Genomic DNA, 14,808 nt, shown 5'->3' with positions numbered 1-14,808 from the left:
TTTTTGTGTGTACGTAAGGTAAATCTTTTTATTCATGCTTCATTTAGATTTTAGTTGGAAAATGCTTTATTGCTCCAACAGTCACTAAAATCCAGAAGAAAAATTAATTTACAACTGCTTTATTTATTTCCTTTTCAAAACACTATAAACAAAGTAAAACTTTGAGAGAAAAAGAAAAGGAAAGGAAATTACAAACAGACCGTTTCCCTCTAAGAAAATTCATACAACACTGGCAATAGAACTGCTGCAACAAATTCAATACATAAGAAAAATATTTCCTCTTTCGTCTTGTGATTCCTCTGTGCAGTTTCCTTTTAAAGCAAGACCGTAAGAGTCTCTGGGTAGTGATGTGGGACATGTTGAAGCAGTCCTCGAGACGTATGCCATCGTCTGGGGCACAGCCAAAAACAACAAAAACGTCTGCTTGCGCTATAATGCATTTCTGGCTTTATTCCACTCCACAAACTCATCCAGCATCACTGGCCCTGAAAGCACAGACACATCAGCAGCCGTTTAACTCAGAAACATCTTCTGAGAGAAGCTGAGAGGAATCAAGCACACTTACAGGCTCCGTCTTCATCATAGTTGCTCAGGTCTGTGTTAACCGTACGGCTAAACTCTAGGACGTTGTACCACTGGTCTTTATTCATGACTTTATACTTTGATTGCTGAGGAGAGACGTTTCTGTTAGTCACAGCACTTTAAACAACAAATACCAATGAATTCAGTTTTTTTTTAAATGCATAGTCTAAAAAAAACAAACAATGACAACATATGGTTCAGTTTGGCTTTTAATGTACTACTTTTATGAGGGTTTGGCAGTGTGAGAGTTTCGCTTGCAGCAATAAAAAGCAGGGCTGTCAAAATTAAAGCGGTTTTTTGTTTTGTTTAACACAGTAAAAATATTTAACGCAGAATCTATTTTTTCCCCTGGCATCCCTTGGCTAGTGTTATAGTAGACAATATGAACATGGTATCAAGCGCGCTAAAATGCAAAAAATAAGTAAATTCAGTTATAATTAATTATACTGTAATTTGAATGGCTATAATTAATGGGGAAATGCATTTAATAGAGACACCAATAGCAGCATTGATATCAATGATACTGACCTTCACTAATAATAGGCTGCTTAGTAAAAAGATGCCATCTTTATGTCGTTTCTACATTAATTTGGAGATTCAATGTGAGATTAGGACGATATAAACATATTAACATGCAATTAATCATGATTAATTACAGAAAAACGTGCAATTAATTAGTTAATTTTTAAAAATGTTTGACAGCACTAGTAAAAAGTCTCAAATTCGGGGGTTTTGTTTCAAATTTAAGGCCATGAAAATATCTTAAATGCTATAACAAACATATTCATTATCATTGGAATGGGTTGTAAATGTGGGCCCATTAAACAGTAATCACAATACAGCTTAATGTGATAATTAAACTTCAAAAGGAGACGATTTAATGACATAAACATGAGTGTTGCATGTTTAAATGCGGCGATGCTGCACGTATTACAGGCTTGCAGTTTCAGAGCAGTTCACGATCAATAAATACCACACTATTATACTGTGTTCATATTGTAATATGATTTAGATTTGAATGCGCAGCTGGAAGTAGTAAAGACATTTCAAAATAAGAGTCTCATTGTTATTGGTATTTTAGTCACACAAACGTATCTGGCATTTAATTCAACATTCAGAATTAGTAGTATTATTATTAAATAAATGCAGTTTAAAGCGGAAATATTTAAAAACCTAGTGTGCTTTTTGTATAAAAACAAATACAAAAAGTGTTGCAAAAGCCTTTTTATTTGTAAATATCTCCTTGTGTCCCTTGTAAAAACAAATTATATTGTGCCCCTGAAGGTTTTTATATGTGCTCCTAAAGTTTTCAAATTAGGAGCACATGTGCTCCTCGGACGAAAAAAAGAGAAAAAGTCAAGCCCTGCTTTGATTGTGTTTTTTTCACCTAATTTGGAGCAGATATGACAGTCTGGTTTGAAGAAAAAGATGACAAACCTCCAGAAATTGGTGGAAAACTGGGAACAGAGGCCACGTCCTTCCGAGGAGAAGTGCCAACATGGATTTTGCAGTGTCCATATCAAGACTGCGCTGATCTTTATCCTACATAATATATAAAACCAGATGAATATGATGAAAAAACATCCATAAGCAGACAAAAAATTAACCGTAAATTATATACAGATACAACAAACAAGCAATGTTTATCCTAAAATGCTTAAGTTATCTTAAAATGGAGAAAACAAGTGCATTTTTGTCATCCTCTCACCCTGGCGAAGTCGAAGGCGTATCTGTAAATGTTCTTGAATATAACCGGGTCATTCAGCTGAGAGCGCATATAATCCAGTTTGCCCTGTAATCTCTCTGTGCAGTCGCAACTGTACACACATCAGAGAAGTTTAACGGCAGCATAATAAAAGACTTCGGACTGAATGATTTCTCATGACGTTCGAGGCATTAAACATCTTACCGTAGTGACGTCATTCCTTTCAGCCACTCTTCTTTTGTGAAAAATCCCATATTTGTTGCTTCAAGTTTCCAGGCTAAAACTAACATTACAATCTGAAGGGTTACACAAACACAGTGCACATTATTTCAAGGGATTTCCCCTATTTGTGACCCTGCACCACAAAAGCAGTCATAAGGGTCCATTTTTCGAAATTGAGATTTATGCATCATCTGAAAGCTGAATAAATAAGCTTTCCATTGATGTGTGGTTTGTTAGGATAGGACAATATTTGGCCGAGATACAACTATTTGAAAATCTGGAATCTGAGGGTGCAAAAAAATCTAAATATTGAGAAAAAACATCTTTAAAGTTGTTCAAATGAAGTTCTTAGCAATGCATATTACTAATCAAAAATTACGTTTTTATATATTTACGGTAGGAAATATACAAAATATATTTATGGAACATGATCTTTACTTAATATCCTAATGATTTTTGGCATAAAAGAAAAAACTATAATTTTGACCCATACAATGTATTGTTGGCTATTGCTACAAATACACCCCAGCGACTTAAGACTGCTTTTGTGCTGCAGGCTCACATTTTGGATAGAAGACCATTCCCAACACCTAACTTTAGGGTTTTCTATGAAACATATAGATGCATTTTTGCTAACATTTTCTGGCTCCACTCCGATGTCCTCACAGAACTTCTCCATGCTCTCTGGTCCGACAATGTCATCTGAACCTACACACATTTAAAACCACAACAATAATCAGATCAGCTCAAGAAGGAATATTTCACCCAAAAACAGAAAATGTGTTCACCCTCAGATCATCCAAGATGCAGGTGAGTTTGTTTCTTCATCAGGTTTGTAGAAATGTAGCATTGCATCAGTCTCTCAGCAATGGATGCTCTGCAGTGAATGGGTGCCGTCAGAATGAGAGTCCAAACAGCTGATAAAAACATCACAATAATCCACAAGTAATCCACAGCACTCCAGTCCATCAGTTAACATCTGGAGAAGACAAAAGCTGAAACAAATCCAGCATTAAGACATTTTAACTAAAGCACGAGTCCATAATCCATAATAACGCTTCCTCCAGTGAAAAAGTGCATCTCCTGTTGTGTCTCACATCAAAATCCAGCCATATATTTTTTCAGAGCTGTTTAAACGCTGCTTGATCTGTGCAGATTTCTCTCCAGATTCACACCAGAACACCTTTTCACTGGAGGAAGAGTTATTATGGATTATGGACTCGTATTTTAGCAGGAAGCAATGGTTTACAGTTAAAAACACCTTAGACCTGGTTTCACAGACAGAGCTTATGTTTTTATCAGCTGTTTGGACTCTCATTCTGACGGCACCCATTCACTGCAGAGCATCCATTGCTGAGACACTGATTCAGTGCTACATTTCTCCAAATCTGATGAAGAAAAACTCATTGGATGGTCTGAGGGTGAACGCATTTTTAGGAAATGTTCATTTTTGGGTGAACTATTCCTTTAGTTTCATTTTGAAATGTCACATTACCAAAGTAAAAAAAAAATTATGTTGGCTTTTATTAAAGGCTGCATGCGAGTAAGGAAAGTATTGGTTTATGTACCTGCATATTCATAAAACCAGGCGAGACATTTCTTGCTAGAGAACTGGTCATCTGGGTTAAGCAGCCGTCCTGGAGTTTGCGTCCTACAGTAACTGGATTTTAAAGAGGTGATGATACAGCGGCTGATGTATGAAAGAGTGAAAGATGCAGAGAGAAACTCACAAATATTTTTACCTGGTGATTTTGCACTTTCTGATGCTGGGGTCCTCGGATCCGGACGACTTTCTTTTCTTTTTCACGGGCATAATTGAGGTTCGGGTGAGTTGGTTTGGTCTTACTAAACAAAGCACAAACGAACAGAACAAATTGAAGCCGACAGCTGTTTTCCTTCCTGTCCAATTCAATATTTGAGGGTCAGTGAAGAGCAGAAAGCAGCTCTACCTGTGTACCTGTGGGCACCGCGTCCATTCAAGTGTAGCAGACTCTAAAAACAGGAAGAAAAACAAAATGCATACTTGATGCATGACTTGCAGGATACAAACAGAATTAAATCTTAATTCATGCTCAAATTCAAATGTGTCTTTCAAGACTTACAAGACAAAGATTTGCCACAGATGTCTCTTTTCTTCTTAACGCTTCCTGCTTTACAAAAGGGATACATATATATATATATATATATATATATATATATATATATATATATATATATATATATATATATATATATATATATATATATATATATATATATATATATATATATATATATATATATATATATATATATATATATATATATATATATATATATATATATATATATATATATATATATATATATATATATATATATATATATATATATATATATATATATATATATATATATATATATATATATATATATATATATATATATATATATATATATATATATATATATATATATATATATATATATATATATATATATATATATATATATATATATATATATATATATATATATATATATATATATATATATATATATATATATATATATATATATATATATATATATATATATATATATATATATATATATATATATATATATATATATATATATATATATATATATATATATATATATATATATATATATATATATATATATATATATATATATATATATATATATATATATATATATATATATATATATATATATATATATATATATATATATATATATATATATATATATATATATATATATATATATATATATATATATATATATATATATATATATATATATATATATATATATATATATATATATATATATATATATATATATATATATATATATATATATATATATATATATATATATATATATATATATATATATATATATATATATATATATATATATATATATATATATATATATATATATATATATATATATATATATATATAAAACATTTACATGCATGATATATTTGTCGTTAAACTCCATCAAAAACAGCTATTAATATGTATAATGTCACATAATTTTAATTTCCAACTCAAACTCTGATGTTGATGTGTAAAACAGAACACCCATTTGACAGAATCAATAAATATAAATAAATGAGTACAGTAACACCTGAGCTTAAAACTCGTGCTAAAAGGGTTGTATTTGTATTTCTTATTCTGAACACAAACTAGGACGATTGCTTATTAAAATTATATCATTGACGCAATTAGATTGAGGGGTTTTCAAGAGTCGAGGCTATACTAAATCCCCTCTTTGATTCATACAAGTAATGTTCAAAGTTACAGTTTAATTTTTAAAACAAACAACTTAAGAACAATCAGATAAAACAATCAAATAATAAAAGTGAGGAGCTGTTTAGCACAAATGTATCGTCTTTGTGGCTCCTAAAAAACGGCTGAACTGCTTAATGCCAAAAGCCTGAAAGTCATCTAAACGTGTAAAATAAATACAAATACATTTATATTACGGGATAATTTACAAGAACGCCAGAAATAACTAGTAGTTAGAGTAAAATTGAACACAAACACAGGCGTGATGTATGAACCTATACGAATAGCATTTCACCGGCTCATCTAAACATCACAAATAAACACTCGCTAACTCTCCACGGGTATCAAACTCAGTGTACTGAACTGAGCTCTCCTCAAACCTGAAATACCTGCTGCTTTTGCTTCGTCCCGTTGAGTTTATTTGTCAACAACTTCATCTGCGTTTATGCTAAAATCTGCGACTGCTTTGGTTTCACGCTGGAGAAACGGACACTTCCGGCTCGCCAACAGACATAATAAAAGTCACGCAGTTTGAATTTCAACATTTTTTTTTTCGTATTCCATGGATGCTCTCTTGTGCTGTACGTCACATTGCATAGCAATATTGCTTTTGAGAATTTAGTACTTATTATATTAGCCATGTTCAAAGAAGCAAAACAGACTCTTATTTTATTGATCATGAAAAAAGTCATCTCAATACATATTCACTACAATATGACAAAGCAAGGTTTGAAAACTGATGACTAATGTGAAAACTGGTACAGTGAGTTTACAATCCTAATTCAAGGTCTTCAAGCTCTTTCAACAGCTGGGCCTCTTTCTGCATCTTCTCAAGCTGTAAAAAAAGAGGTGGGGGGGGGGACTATTATAATATTTATATAATAATAAATAACCTTTAATCATGCTGATGAGCATTGCTTTATTACCTGATTTTTTTGCATGACTTTGCCGGCCGCCTGCTGCTCCTTGAGTTCATCAATGGCTTTGAGTTTCTGCCAGATAAACATGAAAATCCCATTAACACATGCCAGATGCATCACATTTGGCATACATGTACAATATATATATATATTTTTTAACTGGCATAAATGAGAACTTTACAGGGTTTTGTAATTAAAAAAAATATTTTGACAATTTACTCAAAATAAAGGTATGTTGCCATACCAGTAGCTGAGGCTATTCTTATGGAACAAAACAAAATCAAAGTGAATGTATCATAAAAGTAGGTCCATTTTACTCTAAATTGGTCTATTCCAAGTCAAGAGTAAATGACAATTTTATTTCTTTACCTCCAAGACATTTTTGCTCACTGTAATTAAAAAAAATTACATTTTGACAGGGAAAGAAAAACATTTTACATTTTTAAAAAACTGGTATAAATGGGAACTTTACAGGGTTATTCAATTAAAAAAATAAAATAATAATTTACATTTTGACAATTTACTCAAAATAAAGGTATGTTGCCATGTCAGCAGCTGAGGCTATTCTCACAGCAAGAGCTACGTAAAATAAAATAAAATAAAATAAAAAGAAATGAGAAAATTAAATAAAAATTTTTTTATTTAATTAAAAGTAGGTCCATTTTACTTTGTGGTCTATTCCAAATCTGTTTGTTTCTTTACCTTCAAGAAGTTTTTCTCACTATAATTTAAAAATAATTACATTTTGACTGAGAATTAAAAAAAAATTTTTTTTTTGTAAAACTGGTATAAATGGGAACTTAGGGTTATTTAATTGAAAAAAAAAATGTATGTTGCCATGTCGGCAGCTGAGGCTATTCTCACTGCAAGAGTAAAAAAAAAAAATAATAATAAAAAAAAAAAATTTAATTAAATTTAATTTTAATTTAATTAATTAATTAAAAAGTTTCATAAAAGTAGGTCCATTTTACTCTGTGGTCTATTCCAAGTCTGAGTAAAAGACAGTGTTTATTTCCCTTCAAGAAGTTTTTCTCACTGTACCCATGTATACACGCTGATCTTAATTGTAAACATATATATCCCAACTATTTCACCTTTTTCAAATTCTTGATCTTTTTGTCAGTTTCAGGGTCTCCACAGCTGTTTGGGGTTGTTTTTTATGTATGTATGTATTTATTTATTTTTTCAGCATGCTCAATTGCTCAAAAGTAACTGTTACAAAAGATTTCTATTTCAAATAAATACAGCTCTTATGATCTTTCTATTCATCAGAGACAAGAGTAAAAAAAAAAATTAAAAATAAAAAATTAAAATTTAATTAAATTAAATTTTAATTTAATTAATTAATTAAAAAGTTTCATAAAAGTAGGTCCATTTTACTCTGTGGTCTATTCCAAGTCTGAGTAAAAGACACTGTTTATTTCCCTTCAAGAAGTTTTTCTCACTGTACCCATGTATACACGCTGATCTTATTTGATTGTAAACATATCCCAACTATTTCACCTTTTTCAAATTCTTGATCTTTTTGTCAGTTTCAGGGTCTCCACAGCTAGAAGTCACATGACTGGCAGGGGCGGAGTCTGCTACCGGAGGCGGAGCTTCATCCGGCTTGTTCTCCTGAATCAACAGAATGCATCACTTATTCTTCTTCACGGTTTATTGAACAAATGCAAATACCGAGCTCTGGTGTACCTGCTTAGCTGCTTTCTTCGCTTCTCGCTTTTTCTGGTTTTTCAAAGCAGCTTTCGACATCTGCTTCTCTCCTGCAGCACCAGGCTTCATGTTCTGCGGCGGCTCTTCTTCATGCTTGGATAGACACATTATTGTCACAGGACATTCATAATCTGGAGGAAAAGAGAATCTGGGCCCGTATTCACAAAAACATTTTATCTTACCTCTAAGAGTTCTCCTAAATAGCAGTAAAAGTTTTTAGCTAAGAGTTTTCTTCTAAAACCTATTCACAAAGCTGCTGAGATAAACTTGTACTGAAGAATAGAGAGAAGTGTTAAGCTCAGAGCAAGGGGGCGGGGCTTACCTCATTGCTATGGATGATGTCAGCGTGCTCATTAACTATGCACACAGTGATTGGCTAATAGTCTCTCAGAGATTTATTCATGGAAATATTGTAGAGCGCGATATTATGTTGCCATATTCAAATAAAGGTTTAAAAATAAAAATGTTGCCACATTCAAATACAGATTTTAAAATGCAGGCTAAGTGTAACTAATTAAACAAGTATATGTTCAGCTAATTGTCAGCCTCTTACATGTGTGCTTCTCAAAAACAATTAGCGGATGTGCATATAAACAGCCTTTTAATTAACAGAGTAGATCATGGCTGATAGTAAGACATGCAAATGTAAAAGAAAACCAAGAACAGCTGTTACTTAGAACATAGCTGCTTAATGAGAACAAGGATATAATCAAAGGAAAATATGGATTTGGGATAACCTCCAAAACTAAAAAAGATGCGTGGGAAAACATGTGTGTGCAAATAAATGCAGCGTGTTTCTAAAATGTTTATGTTCCGAGGCAGATTCCCGGCAACAGCCATCTTAGCCCTGCTAATGTAATGGTTTTACTGGTTATAATGGGAATCATACTGGCTTTAATGGTGCCTGTTGGTCTCTATTGGTCATCTTCTATTGTTGGCTTGTTAAAACCACTAAATCCTAGTGGAACATGTCCCAAAACACACTACGGAAAACCATTTGTAATGGTTAAAAGTTGATGGCTTCTAATGTTAGGCTATTTGTAGTGGAAACCATTATAATTTCTGTGATGGTTTGTGTTGTTGTTTTTTCAGCAAGGAGGATAGTTTGTGGTTTGGTCTTAGTGACTTAGGAGTCCTCTTCACTACTGCTAACGTTTGGCAGATTTAGGAGCTAGTTTTAACACTAAAACGCTTTGTGAAATACTTGCTTGAGCAAGTCTAAAATTTAGGACTGACACGCCCATTATGTTCTCCTAAATCGGCGAGTTATGAGCAACTTTTAGATGTTTTGTGAATAGGGCCCAGGATTGCAGGAACTCACTAGTTTGGAGCTGGCGGTCTGGGGTTTGTTGCGGAGAGCGGGTGGACGATACGCCTGCGCCGGTTTGGCTTCAGTGCTGCCGAGTTCACTCGGAGACGCCTGGTATTTCACAGGCTTCTCTGGGAAGGCTCCAGTCGGAAAGGGCTGCCACAAAACTTCCCACAGCTCTTTATTTGACGGCGTTTCATGCTTGTACAACACAGTCCCGGTGTAATGCCAGATCTTGTATCCGTTGCTGACCCTGAGCCTGGGGGAGCAGGTCGACGTCACTATGTGCTCTCCGTCAGGACACCAGGAGAAATGTGTGGTGTCTTCAGCCTGGGGTTTAGACACCTGCTTGTATTTCTTCACGTCCCAAACTTCCATCTGCCCTCTCAGGTTCCCAAACCCGGCCAGGACGAGGATGTGGCCCTGGGGGCTGTAGAAAGCCGCGTTTCGGGGGCCCGTGCCGAAGTCAAACACGGACTCACACTTGTGGTTAAAGACAGTCGCCTTGGCGGGCATGAAACCATAAACCACACAAAACTCTGAAGAGTTGGGGTTCCAGGATACATCATATATGGGGCCGTTCTTTGCTGTGCAGGATGAAAAAAATATCTATGTAGTCATTAACAGAATCATTTTATTATTAAAACTAGCATAATGAATACAATCATTACAGTATGTATAAGCACTTTACATTTACATTTAAATAATATATATTATTTCTATTACATTAATGAGAAAAGATGATGCAAAAACATCTTAATGGAGCTACAAAAAAGGTTTGATTTCCTTCAAAACAGACACAGCCGTTCAAACATTTGGGGTCCGTAAGATATTTTTTTGCTTACCAGGGCTGTGTTTATATGGTGAGAAATACAGTAAAAACAGTAAAATTGTGAAATATTATTATTATTTAAAATAACTGTTTCCTGTGTGAATATCTGTTCACATGTAATTTATTCCTGTGATCAAAGCTGTATTTTCAGCATCATTACTCCAGTCTTCAGTGTCACATGATCTTCAGAAATCATTCTAATATGCTGATTTGCTGCTCAAGAAACATTTCTGATTATTATCAATGTTGAAAACAGTCGTGCTGCACAATATTTTGTGTGGAAACTGTGATGCATTTTTTTCAGGATTGATAAATAGAAAGTTACAAATAACAGCAAAACAATAAAAATAAATTAAAAAATAAAAATAAATAAATGCAATAAAGCAAATCTAAAAATGACCCAAAACTAAAATTACATTTAAAATAGACTGTCACTGTAAATAATTATTCATTAATAGTTCAATTATTGATGAATCATTATTTAAAGCCGTACTTACGCAGCTGAACTACTGCGCTTTCTCCATTGGTGGCGACGTAATGTAACGTCTGTTCTCCATAGTAAGAGGCTCCTGTTTTATCAACCTCTGTGCTGGCGGTCACTAGAACTGCAGTGGCTTTAGGAAAGACCAGAAAACAATCACACATATATGAAAACCTCATGTGATGCTAACAAACCAATCGCTAGCTAAAACAGTAATTGTCTACCTTTTTTGTTCCACAGCATGGCCACTTTATCAGCTTTGAAAAAGCTTTTGTTAGCCAGAGCAGACGTTGGACCTCCGAAATTGGGATACTGATACAGTCGTACAAAAGACGGCGCGCCTTTGCTTCCAGGAACATAAACAGCAACCTTAGGCAACACGTGAGGGATTAATATACATTTCTATCAGTAAAACAGCACGTGAATGCTTGAAAGTGTTCGGATACCTTGCTCGGCTGTGATCCAGGAGACAGAGCGAACTCAGACACCTTCTGAAGGTGAAGCTTGTTGGCGATAGTTTCTACACAGCAAAACACAGCATAGATTGCAAACTCAATGGGTGTTTAAAGGATCTGCAATGACATTTGACATTTACATTTTTATCTTACTAATTATTGCATTTTTATTCATGCTTGCTACATAAAAGAGTTGTACTAAAATTATTTCATCATAATGCAGGATTCATTAGAGGAACAGTTCACCATCAGATTTGGAGAAATGTAGCATTGCATCAATGGATGCTCTGCAGTGAATGGGTGCCGTCAGAATGAGAGTCCAAACAGCTGATAAAAACATCACAATAATCCACAAGTAATCCACAGCACTCCAGTCCATCAGTTAACATCTGGAGAAGACAAAAGCTGAAACTAATCCAGCATTAAGACGTTTTTAACTAAAATACATTGATTCCATAATAACGCTTCCTCCAGTGAAAAAGTGTTCTGGTCTGAATCAGGAGAGAAATCTGCACAGATCAAGCAGCGTTTAAACAGCTCTAAACTAATATGTGGCTGGATTTTGATGTGAGAGACAACAGGAGATGCACTTTTTCACTGGAGGAAGCGTTATTATGGATTATGGACTTGTATTTTAGGAAGCAAAAATGTTCTAATGATGGATTTGTTTCTTGCAAACACACAGCTTTTGTCTTCTCCAGATGTTAACTGATGGACTGGAGTGCTGTGGATTACTTGTGGATTATTGTGATGTTTTTATCAGCTGTTTGGACTCTCATTCTGACGGCACCCATTCACTGCAGAGCATCCATTGCTGAGACACTGATGCAATGCTACATTTCTCCAAACCCGATGAAGAAACAAACTCATCCTGATCTTGGATGGACTGAGAGTGAGTAAATCTAAAAGAAATAGTGAGCACAGACACCTTCCTTTATACATTCGTATACATTGTAATCTATTAAAAAATGTCCACTGTTATTGATTGACTTGTTTCCAACCAGTTTAAATATAACACGTGCAATGAATTAAGTAAACAGAAGAACACTGTGTTACCAAAGTCGTTGTTCTCAAAGAAGTGAAGTTCATTATTGACATTTCTAACGGTAACACTTTCATCATCTGCCCAGCTCGGACACCTGAGAAAATACAGACAGATCATGAATAAACCGACAGTAATAAAACTTATTCTGCATTTCATTAACGTTGTTATGAACATTAATAGCGACTCACCATCCCGTAACCTTCTTCTGATAAAACGCTTTAATGCAGGCACCTGTTTGCAAGTCCCACAGCTGCAGGTTTGCCTCTCCCTGAGGGTTATCCTGCGTTTCTGAGAAATACGTGCATTTGCTAATGAGTTCTGAGGGTTGCTTGTTTAAACATTTTGTCTGTTCTTATAGTTATTAGAAAACTTGAATGTCATCAACAAATATGACACTTTAGTAATTTCCATGAGTACAAATCTTAATGTTTAAGCATATTATGCTATTCAAGGGAATTGTGTGCTTTTAATTTTATAGCAACAGTTTGGACAGGATCCTGTAACTAATGCATCTGTGTGTAAGTCAAGGTTCAAAAAAAGCTGAACTCATACGTCATCCTCCCGGAGCTGCTTCGGTGTACAACAGTTGGCGCAAGCTACATTAAAGTGATTATTACATTTTAAATATGGATATTTTTCTTACAAAATGCATCGATTCGCTACAGGAGGCCTTTGTTCACTCCCCGGAGCCGTGTGAGACACTTTTTTTTTTTATGGATGGGCGCTTTTTATTTAACTTCTTTTGGACTGATGCATGCAACACCTGCTGAGTGCCATTAAACAGCTTGAAAGATCAAAGACAATTTTTAATATAACTCCGATTGGATTCGTCTGAAAGAAGAAAGTCATATACACCTAGGATGACTTGATGGTGAGTAATTTGTGGGCTAATTTTCATTTTTAGGTGAACTAACCCTTTAAGATTTGTACTCATGGAAATGACTAAAGTAGTCAAACCTGTTCATTAGAAGGAGGTGTCCCAATACTTTTGTCCATATTAATGTTCTATAGTATATTAAAAGCTCTTACTGGTATATTGCTGCCAGGTGGCCAGAACTCTATTCAGAGGGGAGAATTCCAGTGCAGTAGTTTTGGGCAAATCAAAGGACTTCACCAAATCTCCAGTGGAAACTTTGATCACACTGACCCTATCAAACACACACACAGACAGATATTTGTAACCCGTGCTGGCAAAAATTAGTCGGAATGAGAACATTTTCAAAAATGAGTTCTTTTGATTTTCACATTCTCCATTAAAACGCCTTCAAAGTGATATATGACTTGCTGGAATCTGACAACAAATGACCGCGCTACAGCAGAGTTGAGAAACATCGAGTTAAAGATTCCCTAGCAATGTTGCATATTTTCCTCCAATTCTTTCCTTAATTACTATATTATTAATCACAATATAGCTATTTTTTATTTTATCTTTGGTATTAAAAATAAGAACAAAGATGCATATAAACAGTAGTTTACTCAAGAGCAGCGAGTGATTCTGTCTTTTCTTTTAATGTTTGATTAACATTGAGACAGATCCATATTAAGACCTACTGTAATGCATGGATCTAATATAATGTTGCACATCAGATTTTTCCCCAAGTATTAACTAAACGTTCATGTAAGACATAACCGATTCTGTTTGTGTGAACCTCGCCAAGACATACACTATGGGTCAAAAGTTTGGGATTCTTCCTTTTGTCCATATTAATGTTCTATAGTATATTAAAAGCTCTTACTGGTATATTGCTGCCAGGTGGCCAGAACTCTATTCAGAGGGGAGAATTCCAGTGCAGTAGTTTTGGGCAAATCAAAGGACTTCACCAAATCTCCAGTGGAAACTTTGATCACACTGACCCTATCAAACACACACACAGACAGATATTTGTAACCCGTGCTGGCAAAAATGAGTCGGAATGAGCACATTTTCAAAAATGAGTTCTTTTGATTTTCACATTCTCCATTAAAACGCCTTCAAAGTGACTTGCTGGAATCTGACAACAAATGACTGCGCTACAGCAGAGTTGAGAAACATCGAGTTAAAGATTCCCTAGCAACGTTGCATATTTTCCTCCAATTCTTTCCTTAATTACTATATTATTAATCACAATATAGCTATTTTTTATTTTATCTTTGGTATTAAAAATAAGAACAAAGATGCATATAAACAGTAGTTTACTCAAGAGCAGCGAGTGATTCTGTCTTTTCTTTTAATGTTTGATTAACATTGAGACAGATC

General features: G+C 34.2%; 2 protein-coding genes across 10 annotated transcripts in view; both read right to left on the bottom strand.

Annotated features, from left to right (window-relative positions):
• Positions 1 to 183: 183 nt before the first annotated feature.
• Positions 184 to 6,333, bottom strand: LOC107712802 (DCN1-like protein 5). Of its 9 annotated transcripts, none has more exons than XM_016518170.1 (11): positions 6,207 to 6,333; positions 4,612 to 4,659; positions 4,459 to 4,501; positions 4,252 to 4,354; positions 4,078 to 4,169; positions 3,147 to 3,217; positions 2,492 to 2,583; positions 2,291 to 2,399; positions 2,020 to 2,124; positions 566 to 668; positions 184 to 485 (listed from the first exon to the last, which is right to left on the bottom strand). In XM_016518170.1, exons 1-11 carry the CDS (start codon positions 6,252 to 6,254, stop codon positions 430 to 432), a joined length of 870 nt encoding a protein of 289 aa, XP_016373656.1. In that variant the 5' UTR covers positions 6,255 to 6,333; the 3' UTR covers positions 184 to 429. The 9 variants fall into 9 exon arrangements, with proteins under 9 accessions (XP_016373656.1, XP_016373666.1, XP_016373681.1 ...); XM_016518180.1 differs by having other exon boundaries at positions 4,612 to 4,656; XM_016518195.1 differs by having other exon boundaries at positions 4,467 to 4,501; positions 6,207 to 6,240.
• A 113-nt stretch (positions 6,334 to 6,446) lies between these two features.
• The window catches only part of LOC107712790 (eukaryotic translation initiation factor 2A), an 11,362-nt gene continuing 3,000 nt past the window's right edge, over positions 6,447 to 14,808 (bottom strand). Inside the window, exons 4-14 of the mRNA XM_016518129.1 lie at positions 14,309 to 14,427; positions 12,761 to 12,860; positions 12,584 to 12,666; positions 11,519 to 11,592; positions 11,297 to 11,441; positions 11,089 to 11,205; positions 9,772 to 10,346; positions 8,430 to 8,543; positions 8,241 to 8,354; positions 6,744 to 6,809; positions 6,447 to 6,652 (exon numbers count right to left, since the gene is read on the bottom strand). Coding sequence (XP_016373615.1) covers positions 6,587 to 6,652; positions 6,744 to 6,809; positions 8,241 to 8,354; positions 8,430 to 8,543; positions 9,772 to 10,346; positions 11,089 to 11,205; positions 11,297 to 11,441; positions 11,519 to 11,592; positions 12,584 to 12,666; positions 12,761 to 12,860; positions 14,309 to 14,427 — 1,573 coding nt within the window. The 3' untranslated portion in view covers positions 6,447 to 6,586. The remainder of the gene's footprint in view (positions 6,653 to 6,743; positions 6,810 to 8,240; positions 8,355 to 8,429; positions 8,544 to 9,771; positions 10,347 to 11,088; positions 11,206 to 11,296; positions 11,442 to 11,518; positions 11,593 to 12,583; positions 12,667 to 12,760; positions 12,861 to 14,308; positions 14,428 to 14,808) is intronic.

Source organism: Sinocyclocheilus rhinocerous, unplaced genomic scaffold, assembly GCF_001515625.1.
Source record: "Sinocyclocheilus rhinocerous isolate Xijiao unplaced genomic scaffold, SAMN03320098_v1.1 scaffold1093, whole genome shotgun sequence".
In the NCBI taxonomy this organism is placed as follows: Eukaryota; Metazoa; Chordata; class Actinopteri; order Cypriniformes; family Cyprinidae; genus Sinocyclocheilus; species Sinocyclocheilus rhinocerous.
The sequence above is the reverse complement of the archived record's forward strand: the minus strand, read 5'-3'. Positions and strand labels throughout refer to the sequence as shown.